This window comes from Crocodylus siamensis, chromosome 1 (assembly GCF_052110815.1).
Source record: "Crocodylus siamensis isolate JL-2025a chromosome 1, ASM5211081v1, whole genome shotgun sequence".
Lineage (NCBI taxonomy): Eukaryota > Metazoa > Chordata > Crocodylia > Crocodylidae > Crocodylus > Crocodylus siamensis.
In genome coordinates, this window is record NC_143395.1 from 315,830,429 (window position 1) to 315,843,960 (window position 13,532).

Genomic DNA, 13,532 nt, shown 5'->3' on the forward strand with positions numbered 1-13,532 from the left:
CCTCTCGTGGCTCCCCAGCCATCCACTCTGGTCTGCCAACATCTTATAAGTCAAGGTTGCTGGTGCTTTTGGCACTCTGCCCAAGAATGTTGCTGACCCCTGAACTAAAAGTTAGCATAAAAAAAATGCAACTATATTTTTAAAGCAATCGCTACACAGTCAGATTAGGGAAGAAGTGTTTTTTCTAGTAGAGTATGTCATCACTGAGATGTGTTTTCTCAGACTTTCTTTTATTATTAAAATAGCTTAAGCAAGGCTTAGAAATAAGTTGCTTTATATTGCCTAAGAGGTTCATCAAAGATTAGAGCTATGCTATGTAATTCTTTTCCCTTACCATTCTAGTGTATGTTATTTCACTTAATATTTTTGTAGGTCATGGTGTTATTTCATCATGTTCCTAATTAGTCAGCAAACCAAAGTGTCCTAAAAACAATTATGGGGGTGCACTCTAAAGACATAGACCATCACCAGTGCTATGTACCCTAGAGAAGAAATTTAATTTCAAACTTTCAAAAGCCATAAAAGGATTTAGACTCTGTCATTGGGAATGTTAGAACAAGTTAAGTACTTGATTAGTTAATGATGTTATGGGCCCTTCATATCTATTATGAAACTTCTCAACATTGAAGATCAAGGTCAGTACTTTGATGCTACTGACTCCTATTCTAATTAGTCAAGGGAAGAAGGGATTGTGCTCTCTGGAGAAACGCATAACTTCCCCCAAAACCGATGTGCAACGATTAATTCTTTTGACTGCTTTGACATCTCTTTTAGCACTGCTCTGATATAAACAAATGCTACCAAAGTTATGTGGAAGTGAAATATTACCTTATTCAGTGACGTGGAAAATGAATTATCCACCGGCATTAATCATTAAAAAGCAGCTTAAAGCTGGAACTTAGTAAATGAACATAGGTATTTTCCAAAAAGGATTTTAAGTTGTTAGGCTCCTGTTGAGGCCCAGTGGGCTGTCTCAGTGCTTCTATAAGTTCAGTTAATAGTTTAGACTTGAAGTATTCTGCATTTCAAAATTCCAGCAAATATCAGTGGCTATGAGCTGTTTTTGGCCGTATAACACAGGAACTTTTAGGCAAGAAGAAATAAATCAATACTAACTGAACTACTTTTGCTCTGTTTGCTCTCTGGAACCATTCTTGGCATACTTCCAGCACAGCCTGAACACTAGGCCCAGATTTTCCCATTAGGAGTTAAACACTTAAATATTTTGGAGGTTAAAGGCCCAAGTCCCTTGTAGGGATGTAGAAGTGAAAGGAATATCCTGGGTCACTGCTGCTGGTCCCTTGTTAACTCAGCAACCATGTCATACATAGTCATTTAATCCTTCTCAATGCTGCTCAAGTGCTATCTTTTAGTCTCCATCTGTCTAATCTCATCAGGTTTTGTTTTATTTAAACATTCTGTAATTTTGTCTTTAAATGCATCTTTCTTTAAAGTCATTTAAAGATGAGGATGATGCCATATATTAACTTGACTGTGAGAAAAATATGAAAGTAATATAATGATTGCTTAAATGATTTTTCCTTAATTAAAAATTGAAGCTTATGATTCTGAGACTGTCACTTCAGTTTCTGACACTGAAAATTAATGTTCTCATGGTATTTGATAAAGAAATCACTTAATGATCTACACAAATGTCTAGAATCCTTAAAAATGTAATCAGAAAATTCAGTTTTGACTTAAATTATCTTGTAATGAGACAGTACAGTGCCTGAGGGTTTCAGCTGAACAGCTCATTTTTCTGTCTTGTATAAATGAAGGTAGAACAACTGTTTCTAATTTCTTAAACTTCTATAATTACATCATAGTCTCCTTTTCAAAAACAAGGTACAATTTCCTGCTGCACGTGTTAGTCAGATGTGATGAACAAACACAGAATGAGATGCTTGACTGGGAGGGCAAATATAATAGTGGGTTAAAGCAGATGGTTCCTTTCATAGTAGCTGCTCTCCTTCATAACAAAACTAAGGGAATATTAAAACATTTTTTTCTTGGAACAATGATATAAAAATGAACGCTACTGATTTTTTTTTTCAATCTGTCTTCTTTCCTCTATTAGTTGCCATGTATCGAGAACCATCTTTGCATGATATTGGAGAAACAGTGCCAAAGGCTGGGGTAACTCCAAGTAAAAGCACAAGTGCATCTGCAATAATGAATGGAGGCAAACCAGTTAACAAGAGTAAGACGACATAGCCCGATCCTCACAGGTGTTATGACTTATTGAGCCCTGAGTACAGTTGAGCAATTTATCCTTTCCAGACTCTCCTACTGTGGTGTCTATGGATCAGCTTGAGGCAAGTGAATACTTGTTCTTTGCTGTTTCTGAACTAAGTTATTGCGAGTGGATGAATCTCAACAAGTAGCTCCACCCACAACGAGAAGACACCTGGATAACCAGCTAAACTCAGACCATGGAATGCCCTACCAGATATGGAATGCCTTTTTAATATCTTTTCTGTGACTGTGACACTTCATGTGAATGACATACTTCACAAGTACACTTGATACCTTGCCTGCTGACAGTTACCCATAATCCCTTTTTGAGTCCAGTTTCAGCGAAATCCATGTGTTTTAAGTTCTATTTTGTAGCACACAAATAATATCAAGTAATTTCTAGTTAGACGCTGTAAACCTGTGCTATTATGGATTTCTCTTCTTCCCTTTTTTACAAGGCTGCTCGCTCCACTGTCTGTGACCTTTTGCAGGGATTGTGTTTCTCTAAAACTTAAGTGTTGCAGGTGGCTTAGTTCTGAAAGCAATCAGGGAATCAGGAAGCCTTCAAAAACCTATTATTATAAATTATATCTATAAAGAATAGAATTGTTGTCTCTGGCTTACAATATTGATTAAATGTGAATACACTTTAGTAACAGATACTGTGCTCCTGAGGTTGGCGTTAGTATGGAGGGAAAAAGTGTCAAACACAACCAGTAGAAAGTTTTCTGAGACTAGTGTTTGGCATCCCCCTACAGTTTTTTTTTTCTGTGTGTTTTATACATATCACAAGCTTACTGGAAATGGTAACATTTGCCTTGCCCAGCAAGCGAGACCCACTCATTTTTGGGAAAGTGGGTCCAAAGAACTCTGTAGGCCTTGTAGGCCTGAATTAAGGCTCATTTTTCATTTACTAATCCTCATTATTTGAATAAAACAATAATTAAGACTAACAAGAATTGCGCTACCTAAATCCATCTCAAGTATAATACTTTCCTGTTTTTAATGAACTAAACTTAATGCCATCATTCTTTTTGGCTGTATTCCACTCTTACTCAGCAAAGCATGGGCAAGGATATTTTTGTGTTCTTTTTGCAGCAGCAATGCAAAGAGTAGTTACAAATTATAGTTTGTTTTTGATGTTTAAAAAAACCCCAAGTTTTAAAACTGGACATATTAGAAAAATTTTATTTGACTTATTTATTTATTTTTTAGCTCAGCATGTGGAGTCCAGTCCTATGTATTTCACCTGTATCCCAATACATACCTCTAACCCAGCTTCTTAGGATGTGCCCACCAAATTGCTAGATTAAAGGTGCCTTGCCTTGATCTCTGTATACTGTACTTTCTCCTACATGAAACTAGAGGAAATTTCAGCTCATTTTGAAATTGAGACCTTGGATCATATTCAATTGCTTCATGAGAACCATTCTTGACACTGCATTGGCATCAGTCAAAAGCAATGAAACGAATTTAGAAAAAAATAGAAATATGTTTTTGTCAATACAGCAAAGATGCCATTAAAGTGATAAATCATGTATGTAAAAAGTTTCAAAACACAGAGTTGCATACCTTTAAAAAACTAAAAATATGGGTACTATGAGTGTGCTTAATAGCCATTTGCTTTTTAGAAAGAGTGACAAGGACCAAACTGTACCTCAGTTCTGGAAAACTGTGTGATAATGCTGTCTTGGCTTCTTGCTGTTATCATGGTGTTTAAGAGTGACAAAAAACAATCATTCCCTTTTTATTTCCATTAACCCTAACAAATTATTTTTTTCATGTCTTTACACTTCACTTCATAACTAGCCACTGGTTGTTTCAAGTACCCAGCCTGCTTAGCTGAATACTGATTCAGTCTCAAATCTTTAGGCTTATGCAATTTTCATATGAGGTTCTGTTTGAATAAGTAACACTTACGAGTAATATGTTGTTCAAAAGATTGTTGTAATGCTGATAAATTACAAATATACCAAATGATTCTTCTGACAGTCCAGTTCCTCGGTTATAGACACCGCCTGAAACAACAAACTAATTGCTGAAGGTTGGTTCTATTTTAAAGAGATGGCTGAAGCACAACAGCGGGAGTCTGTTGGCTAAGTATTTTAGGGGGTTTTTTTTAAAGAAAGACACACCTACTTTAATGCTGTGGCAAAATATGTACAGAGAAACCTGGGCCCAAATTAATCCCTTGCCCAGTGCCTCTAATGGAAAAAATCTCCATGGAAAACCTCTGGTGTTTCCTCACTACCCCATTCTCATTCTGTTACCAGAAGAGGTTGTTTGCCATCCCCAAACAAAATGAAAGCTCCAGAGCTTACCGTAGTCCCAGTCAGTCAGTGAGAAGCCAGAAGTATCCATGTTGGGCACTGTCCTCTGCCTGGTTCATTGGTACAGCAGTGATGCTGACATTGCAGTAACTAACTCACCCCACCATCGTAATCCCGCCCCTCCCAGATTTAAGAGGGAAGGTGTGTGAACAAGATAATACTACTGTTGGTTGCATTAATTTTGTTGTAGATTTTTTTCCACAGGGCTGGTGTATCCACATGCATTCATTCCCTCTTCTAACCAGTCTTTATCCAATTCAGCACAGATCTGGAACTATGGAGAGAGACCTCCGCAGGGTCCAGAGGGTAGAGAGTGCCACAGACCTGGTATGCACTGGGGATCCAGAGGGCACAATCTGGCTGGCCATATGCATACCATTTTCAAAATTAAAACTGGCATCTTGGGCAGCTATTGTTCTGCCAACAACAATTTGAAGGATTAAACAAAGGCTGACTTTATTTTTGTAAATGACTAGTACATATTGGAAATGTAACATCAGTTTTGTTTGTACTTTTTGTTCCCTTTTCTTAGTTAAAACAGGTTATCTATAAGGGTGTTTAATCCAATGAATGGATGTCTTTAAACAGTTTCTTCTAAAATACATTTAAACATAACAAAGGGGTTTGGTGTTTGTACTTCTGTTACTTCCTTTAGTTTTGTCTCTTGTCTCATCTGTTGCATGGGAAGAGGATGGCAATGATGAACTGCATGTAGTAGGCTATGTGTATCAAGAACTGTTGGTATATATTACTAAATTTACATACATATATGCAAAGAGTTTGTCTGCATTGTACAGTTTGTGTTTATTATTATTTGTTGTATACACAGGTGCATCATACTGAATAAAACATTTATATGAAAGCATATTAAAAACAAAAAAATATGTAAGTAGAATGTGCAAAATAACACTGCACTGGCCCCAATTTAGTGAAACTTAATATAATTAGGTTGGCAAACTCCGTTTTCCCTTTTACCATGCCAAAGAAAAGTTTAGGTCCTTGATAGAATACCTCTCTTGCTGTTTTCCAGGATAAGACTTCACCATTTTGTTCCCCCTAAAATTAATTTTCCTGTTAAGTGAAAACTATTTTCAACTATCTGTTACTACTAAAGTACTGTATAGTAAACCTGATGGAATTGATTTGTATTTACGGATTGCGTGTTTTGTAATTTCACGTACAGCTATGTATGAGTCTGCCAGGTGTTTTGCATGCTTTGTTTTGTATTTTTGCTCCTTTCTTTTCAGTTTATCTAATCCCAGAGAGACTGGTTTGCACAGTGGTCCAAGAGAGATATTCCAATCTTTTCACCGTCACATAATACATATGCCCATAATATAGAGAGGTCTTATATTTTCATTTTACTGCCAAAAAGCTCCTTTGTATTTCAGCTAAAATTTTATTTGGCAAGATCTCAGTCTCTCTTAAACACAGACACATACACATACACATCAAGTTCTAGGAAGATATGAACAATTTGAACAAAGTGCTATTTTTCCTGTTTTTATAAAGCCTTTTATGAATTATAAATGCAGTGGAATCCTTAAAAGCTTGCATACATTATGGATTCTACAGAAAGGTTGCTATAGTTTTTTTCATAAATGCTTTGTAGCCTACCTAATGTTTCTGTTGTTTTCTTACTGTTCTATTTTTGAAACCACACTCAAATCAGCAGAATTATTATGAACTGTTTTTTTCATCCATTTAAATCAGCTCATTAGACAGGTCTAGAACAAAATCCACTCCCTCACCCAACCCCTCCCCCCAAAAACAAAAACAAAAGGATGGTCTTTCACAAAGTATTTATGTGAAAGACTTTTGGAAAGCTCAAGCCTTTTAACAAGTATTAAGATAAATTCCCTGCTGGTGTAATGCTCCTGTAATCAATGGAGTATACTAGCAGAGGGTGTGGCCCATGCTTTAAAAGTTTGTCTTGCTGATCCATCTGTTCTTTGGTATAAAGCAGAAATATTCTGCTCTCTTCAGCTGAGAATGAAAAAGATCCATAAAACTAGATAAAACAAGGCAACTGTATTTCTATTAAATGCCCCTTTGGATAAATACATATTCTGTGCAGTGCATTTCAAAATGCCTATTACAGTATTTTTTTCAGGATGACTAATGCAAATGCTATGATTTTTTAAAGTAATAAAATCTTTGTTCTATTACCTAGTCATAGAAATATTCAATTTAGCTTTATTAATCCCCAGATCATGTTTTGAAATATCACTTAAAGTAAGTGTGTTCGAAGAAGGAAAAGGGCAGTGAAGCAAAGACACCAAAACAGGCTGGGATACATTTCCAGAGAATTTGGCCAAAAAAAAAAAAAGATTACTATGGAGTTTACATAAGCAAGTCAATCTATGGCAAGTTTATGACTGACACCAGAAGTGATAGGTCATACAATGGTTACAATCCTAAAAAATGGCGTAAATATATGGAGGAGCAGCAAAATGTACTACACAATTGCGTACTTTTATCACATTAATGGAGGGCTGTGTTATCTTTCATGTTCACATTTCCAATATCAAACTCCCTATTTAACAAACTAGTTTTCTTATCCTGAAATTATTTTTGCCATAGACCTGGAAGTAGGATCTGCACCCACTAGCTAAGAAGCACCAACCTTATTAGTGTATACAGATTACATAGCCAAAATGTGTCGTTCCTTCACACATCTTTCTGTTTTTACATGTTCTGTCATTAAAATTCTCATCACAGGGGTTGTTTGAGGTGTAAATTCACACTTTACTAGACTAGATAGTATTCTCACATATGTAGAATAACAACATTTACCTTCAGGTCTTTTTAATTCCAGTCTTTTTCTCATGTCGTTGTCATCAACTTTTAGTTGATGACAAGGTATTTGGCAGAATTGAGCAGATTTGTTGGAATCTGACAGGGGCTACAGTGTGAACACTTCTGCCATGGCCATTATGGCAGTTGGTATTATTTCTACTAAGGGGAACGAGCCTCATAAGTGATCTACTGATTATGCAAAGCTTTAGGTGGTGATTTGATTCGGAGAAGATTTGGCCCGATTCGGTGGCCAAATCTCCAAATCCCAGTTGAATCAGAGGACCAATTAAAAGGTCCAGAACAATTCAAAGCTCTCTGAATTTTCGGAAAAGATTTGGAGAGCTTTGATGATTCAGACAGTCCCTGGTGGCTGGTAAATAGGGAATGGGGTAGGGGGGGATGGAGGATGAGGGAGGGGGCCATGGGGGGGGCCCTGCCTGCTCCCTCAGGCCCCCTGACCCCCAACCCACTCACCGGGTGCTGCTGGGTGGGGGGGCAGCAATCCTTGCTGCCCCCCCACATCCCCAAGCTGCACGGGTGGCTCTGCCATGAGTTCCCCACCCCCTCCCTCACTCCCCCAGCCATGGCTGCCCTGTCCAGCCCAGCTCCTGCCCTTTAAGGGAAAAAAAAAAAAATCAAGAAAAACCCTGGGACTCACCGCTCCTGCGGCAGCCTCAGGGCTTTTGCAGGCTCATCTCCCCCTGCCAGCAGGAATGGTAATTCCAGGGTTTTTCTCTGTGTTTTTTTTTTCTAAATGGGTGGGAGCTGGGGTGGGCAGGAAAGCCATGGCAGGGCTGGGACAGTGGGGAGGGAGATTGGGGGGCTTGTGCAGAGCCCCCCATGCAGCATGGAGCAGTGGGAAACAGCGGAGATAGCCCCCTGCCCGGCAGCACCCACTGAGTCAGGGTTTTTTTTTCCCAAAGTGCCAGGGTTGGTAGGGCAGGCAGGGGATAGGCCTGGGTGATCCGGAGATTTGGCAGTAGCCAAATCTCAGAATTATATTCAGCCAAATTGATTCAGAATAATGATTTGGATCACTGTACCACATCACTGTCCCCAAATCGGAAGCAAATACTAGCCACTTCACAAAGGCCTATTGGTTACCTTAGTTTGTGAGGGGTAATGAGGATTATACCAATAAAAATAAGAAACAGAGTAAAAATTGTAAAGGTAAAAAGATATCCATTTCAATTTTAGTAGTCTTTGTAAACATTGTGAAGGCATATAGTACAGTGTTGCTTTCATAATTTACATTCTAATTAACCATAGGTACTCTGTCAACATTTTCTAAAAATATTTCCCTGTAGTTACTTGCTTTTATCAAACAATTCAGATGAGACTTTTGAAATACTAAGATTATACAATCCACCTTGTCCCTAAAACTTAAAAATGAACTAGTTGGGAAAATGTTTTAAACTTTTCCTACTAGACATAAGAATTACTGACATTTCTTTTAGTTTACAAACTTCAAGGAAAAGTAGAACCCAAATCACTAAGTAAAATACATCAAAGATTATATATGATAATGAGATATTCAGTAATTTACAGCCTGTAACACCAATTAGGAACATCTTTTCCAATCCAATGTAGTACTTGACATATCACGCTTATCTAGTGTACTTACATATCTCTGTGTGTAATAGAAACAAACCAGTCAAAACATCTATTAGATCTTGGTAAATAATATTAATTGTCTATTTTCTATTATCAGTACTGCATACAAATGGAAGGAAGGAAGTTAATTATGCCTTCAGCCTTAAAATTTTGACTCAGTAGAAGCACCCACATCCATAAAACATTGATTATTATAAGAGGTTTAGAGCTGTAGTACTTTTAGGAATAAATAAAACCAACACGCTTGTGTTCACCAATTCAAAAGACCAGGGTTGGTGAAATGCATATATAATAAAATACATATAGTCAGGCCTGTTACTCTCTACACAATTTGAAGGTTAGAGCTATAAAATCCCAACTATTTTTTCAATATTTATTTTACTTTAAATTTTCTTTATACTGTATGAATACATTTTAGAACTCTGCCTTATTTCCTAAAAATAGCAGCTTTGGGTTGGTTTTTTTTCTCAGTATGCTGGTGTTATGCAAAGACTTTTTGAGGTGACTGTGTTGTCTCCCTGAGAAGTGGCATTTCTTCTTCTTCTTCTTTGTCTTCTTTTTTCTTTTAGAAAAAAAGATAATCAGGTAAGATAAAGAATGGGAACAAAATAAAAGTGGGAACAGAATGAAAATGTGTTGAAGACTATTCAGTCACTGCATTAAACGTTTCCATGCTTATAACTATTACATGCTCTGTACTGTTGTCTTTTCCTATTTCATCTGAGTCCTTTCTATAAGAAAATAAATTTCTAGTGTCATGATGGAAATACATTTTTTTCAGCTGAAAACCAGGTTCCTTCATTCTGAGTCCTGCATCTCTCTAACAGACTGAACCATGATCCCTAATTCACGATATTACAGTTTGATATTAAAAGAAACATTGAAGTCTTTTTATTGCTTAATCATACTTTTGAGATGTAATCACTAACTTTTGAAAAGAAAATGTATGTATTTTTTTTGCTCTGAAAAATTCAAGGGCTGCCAAATTTACATGTACAAAAAAGAAAAGGAAATGTAAATAAATTAGGGAAGTCCCAACACTTGTGCATTTTTTTCATAATTCAATGTGAATTTCACACTGAACATTTCACCACTGGAAAAAAAAATAAAAAGTTTGTTCATTCCACTGCATTGTTTGTATTTACTGTTTTAAAACATATATACTTTTTTGCCATCCTCTGAGTGTGTTTGGCTGACTCCTGTCTTCCATACTAAATAACTGACTTTCCAATTCAGTTGACCTTTCGACTCCCACTTTGCACAAAAATAGTGAAATTCAATGGATATGTGACAGTGTAATCTGTTCCTAAGCAGCAAGTCCTAATAGAATACAGAATTGGCATCCTAAAAGTTAACATTTCATTTGCTTTACTTTTAAGATTACTAGATAAGTGAACATAAATAAAACAGTATGATGAAAGTACATACAAGTTAATATATTTATTCAAAATAACAAATCATACAGTTTATCTTCTCTGTTTTTAATTTTTTTTATAATCTTAAAGAATATGCATTTCAGAGTACTGGAGTATGAAGACTAAATAACCATCTTACTGACACAGAAGCCACAAAATTATGTGTTTAAAAAATGTGCTCTGTTCTAGCAATGGGGTCAGGTTTCATAACTTCTGTCATTGATCTACCATATGTGGCAGATAGTTATTTGAATCTCAGTTAGACAAATACAATTCTCAGACAAAAATTAAAAGCATTAAGGTTTTGATGAGTAACTTACAGCTTCTCTTGTTATTGGAGCCCTGTCATAATCAGAATAAATAGAAGGGAATCAAAGGTCAAATGAAATATTTCACAAACGCTATCAAATTCATCAGAATTGTTTTTGCCAAATATCCAACTATATTCTTTTTTCTTAATGTCATTATGTAGCAAAACTGAGATTGGAAAAAGTAGATTAGGCAAAAAAACTGCTTTTGTGCTACTTCCATCAGGCACTATTTAAGACCGATTTTAATTTGACTATAAACATTTGACTACAAGCAAAATTCCCATGAACTCCCAATAGGGGTTGGGCTAACAACCTTAAAATATTTTATGGCCAAATTCTGTTCCCATTGAAGCAATGTTAGATTTGTCATGGGCATCTTTAGGAACAGAAGCAGGCCCTTGGTAGGGTGCTCTGAAATACAGATGTAGTCTGAGTATTTCTAGTGGTTGCTCTATGTCATTTGCCTTGCATTTACATGTTCTAGCAGCCTAAAAAACAAACAAACAAAACACATGAAACAACCATTAGTCCTTGATGTTCTTTGTTGTAGTTAAGGGTATTCTGTCCCAAGCCAGATTTCACACGCATTTCCATTCCATCCTTCCCAGCACTCACAGTTCCCACAGCTACATACACCATTGCCTAGAACAGAGTAAACGGGATAATTACCATAATTGAAATGTACTACATTAAAATGTGTTGTTATGGGAAGTAACAAGCCATAATAAAATAGTTTTATTGTCCCTTTACATATTTTTCTGTAGAGAGAGCACTTTACATTTGATTAAGCAGCAGCCAAAAACCTACGCTTTCAAACAATTAATGGCATCTTTTCAGCAATACCATCAGCAGAATAGTAAATATTGTAATTATGCCATCATGATTTGCACCCAGCTGTTTGTGCTTTGTGTTCACACCGCACCTCAAGGTGTGAGGAAAAACTAAAGCTATTTTAGCTAACATTTAAAAACACATGCAGCAAACTGAATGGTAATACAAACAACGCTTTATGATTCTCTGATACAAAATGGTGTCTTTCATATTTTTACTAAGGATGTATCAAAATCTGTTTGTGATAAGAAGGTATTGTCCTGCTTTGGAGAAGGGAAACTGATGCATGGAGCATTAAAAATGATATATTCAAACATTGCCTTTTGATGCCCAGTGTAAGACAGCTATGTCCTGGTTTTCGTTAATTTCAATGGAATTGTGGTAATCAGCACCTCTTAAAAATAGGTCTCTAGGTACCTCACAATGTTGAGCACCCAAATGCAGGGAACAGTTGTAAATTTAGTCATCCAGGTGATCAATGACAGATTTGTGAACAGAACCCAGAACACCTGATTGATTATATTTCTCACGTTATAATCATTAGAGATTTTTCTTACCCCTCCCTACTTAACAGAGATGTTGTTCTGACCTCTACTATTGTAGGTATTAGTTAGCAGGAGAGCACTGCTCAGCAAAGAGTTTCCTAGGTGAATAGACACACAGACTGTGGTCTAAGATTTTCATTCTGGAATACCCACCAAGTTAATATAACAGTTCACATGTTTCTGCTTGTCACTAGATTTCTCTCTCCCTCCCCTGCTACAAGAAACTGTTGGAAATCTGTTCATTTCCCTTTGCATCTGCCATCTAAACCCTCAGACCTAAGATAGGTGGAACAGGTTTAATCAGCAGCTATCATGTTACAAGAAAGACTGTCAGACATCTTAGCGTCCCTGAGAGAATTGTGCGGATACAAGGGAACTGTATTAGCAAACATGGCTGTTATTCTCTTTGTAATATAAGCACCTGCTCACACTGTATTACCAAAGATTACAATTTGAATGCATTAACATACATCTATTATAGCAAATTAAATAAGAAAGGGGCGAGCCATACAACTTGCTGAATTACTAATATTCCATATAGTGTATTCCATATAGCAATCGATACCTATATCTATATAGCTATAGGTATATATGGATTACTGTATGGAATACACTGTATGGAATATTTGTTATATATCTATTTTTTCCAGGAATAAATGGACAAATGCCGTTTCCTCCTCTGACTGAATGTCACAAATGATTTAGTTTTTGTAGTTCATGCTTTGGTTTTCAATTCTTATTATGAACTGCTAAGTTGTGCCAATTTATCCACAGTACACAAAGAAGCATTCCATTAACATCTACAATGATTTTTAATAATAGGAAAGTATGACATCAATGGACAAAGAACAGCTTGGGTTTTGTCTCACTTCAATTTGCATTTATGCAGTCAGCTTCTCAAGAGCAATTAAGGGTTAGTCTGTACTGCACCTGTGCAAATGAGACCATCATGTTTGTCGCAGTCTCTGTCATCACATTCACAGAATTCCCCTGAAATATACCATTCCTGGGGTGAACAGATGCACTTTCCACAGTGGCAGGAACCTGAAATCACAAAGATGATCGTTTGCAGTTACAGTGCAATAACCCTTTTCAGTCTGGGATATAACATGTCAGACATGCACACAATTGCTATCTAGCAAGCTATTGTCTAAAAGATGATAATCAAGATAAAAGCTTATTGAATAAAAGGGTCCTTTAGAGGTGAGTTGAGTGTGAAGTGGTGTTCTGTCTAATGCCTTGATTTTGCTATTTCGTTTAATCATGACTCACATTTAGAGGTTTTTCCTTTGTTCCAGAAATCCACAATCACGCCTACGCTTCCCAGTAGCTATTCTGCTTTGTGCCTAAAGAAGCCAAAATCACTCGTGGGCTAACAGTAGTGAAGTTGATAAAATTGTTTCCAGAGTGAAAATGGCCCACTATGACCAAGGCACAAAGGACAAGATCCAC

At 36.6% G+C, this 13,532-nt stretch overlaps 2 protein-coding genes across 3 annotated transcripts in view; one reads left to right on the plus strand and one right to left on the minus strand.

Annotated features, from left to right (window-relative positions):
* FGF14 (fibroblast growth factor 14) overlaps positions 1 to 6,981 on the plus strand; it is a 697,644-nt gene extending 690,663 nt beyond the window's left edge. For both annotated transcript variants that reach the window (XM_090022612.1, XM_090022621.1), the window contains exon 5: positions 2,078 to 6,981. In XM_090022612.1, the coding sequence (XP_089878738.1) occupies positions 2,078 to 2,214 (137 nt within the window). In that variant the 3' untranslated portion in view covers positions 2,215 to 6,981. The remainder of the gene's footprint in view (positions 1 to 2,077) is intronic.
* Positions 6,982 to 11,226: 4,245 nt separating this feature from the next.
* Positions 11,227 to 13,532, minus strand: part of ITGBL1 (integrin subunit beta like 1) — a 301,175-nt gene continuing 298,869 nt past the window's right edge. Inside the window, exons 10-11 of the mRNA XM_090022601.1 lie at positions 13,011 to 13,124; positions 11,227 to 11,346 (exon numbers count right to left, since the gene is read on the minus strand). Coding sequence (XP_089878727.1) covers positions 11,255 to 11,346; positions 13,011 to 13,124 — 206 coding nt within the window. The 3' untranslated portion in view covers positions 11,227 to 11,254. The remainder of the gene's footprint in view (positions 11,347 to 13,010; positions 13,125 to 13,532) is intronic.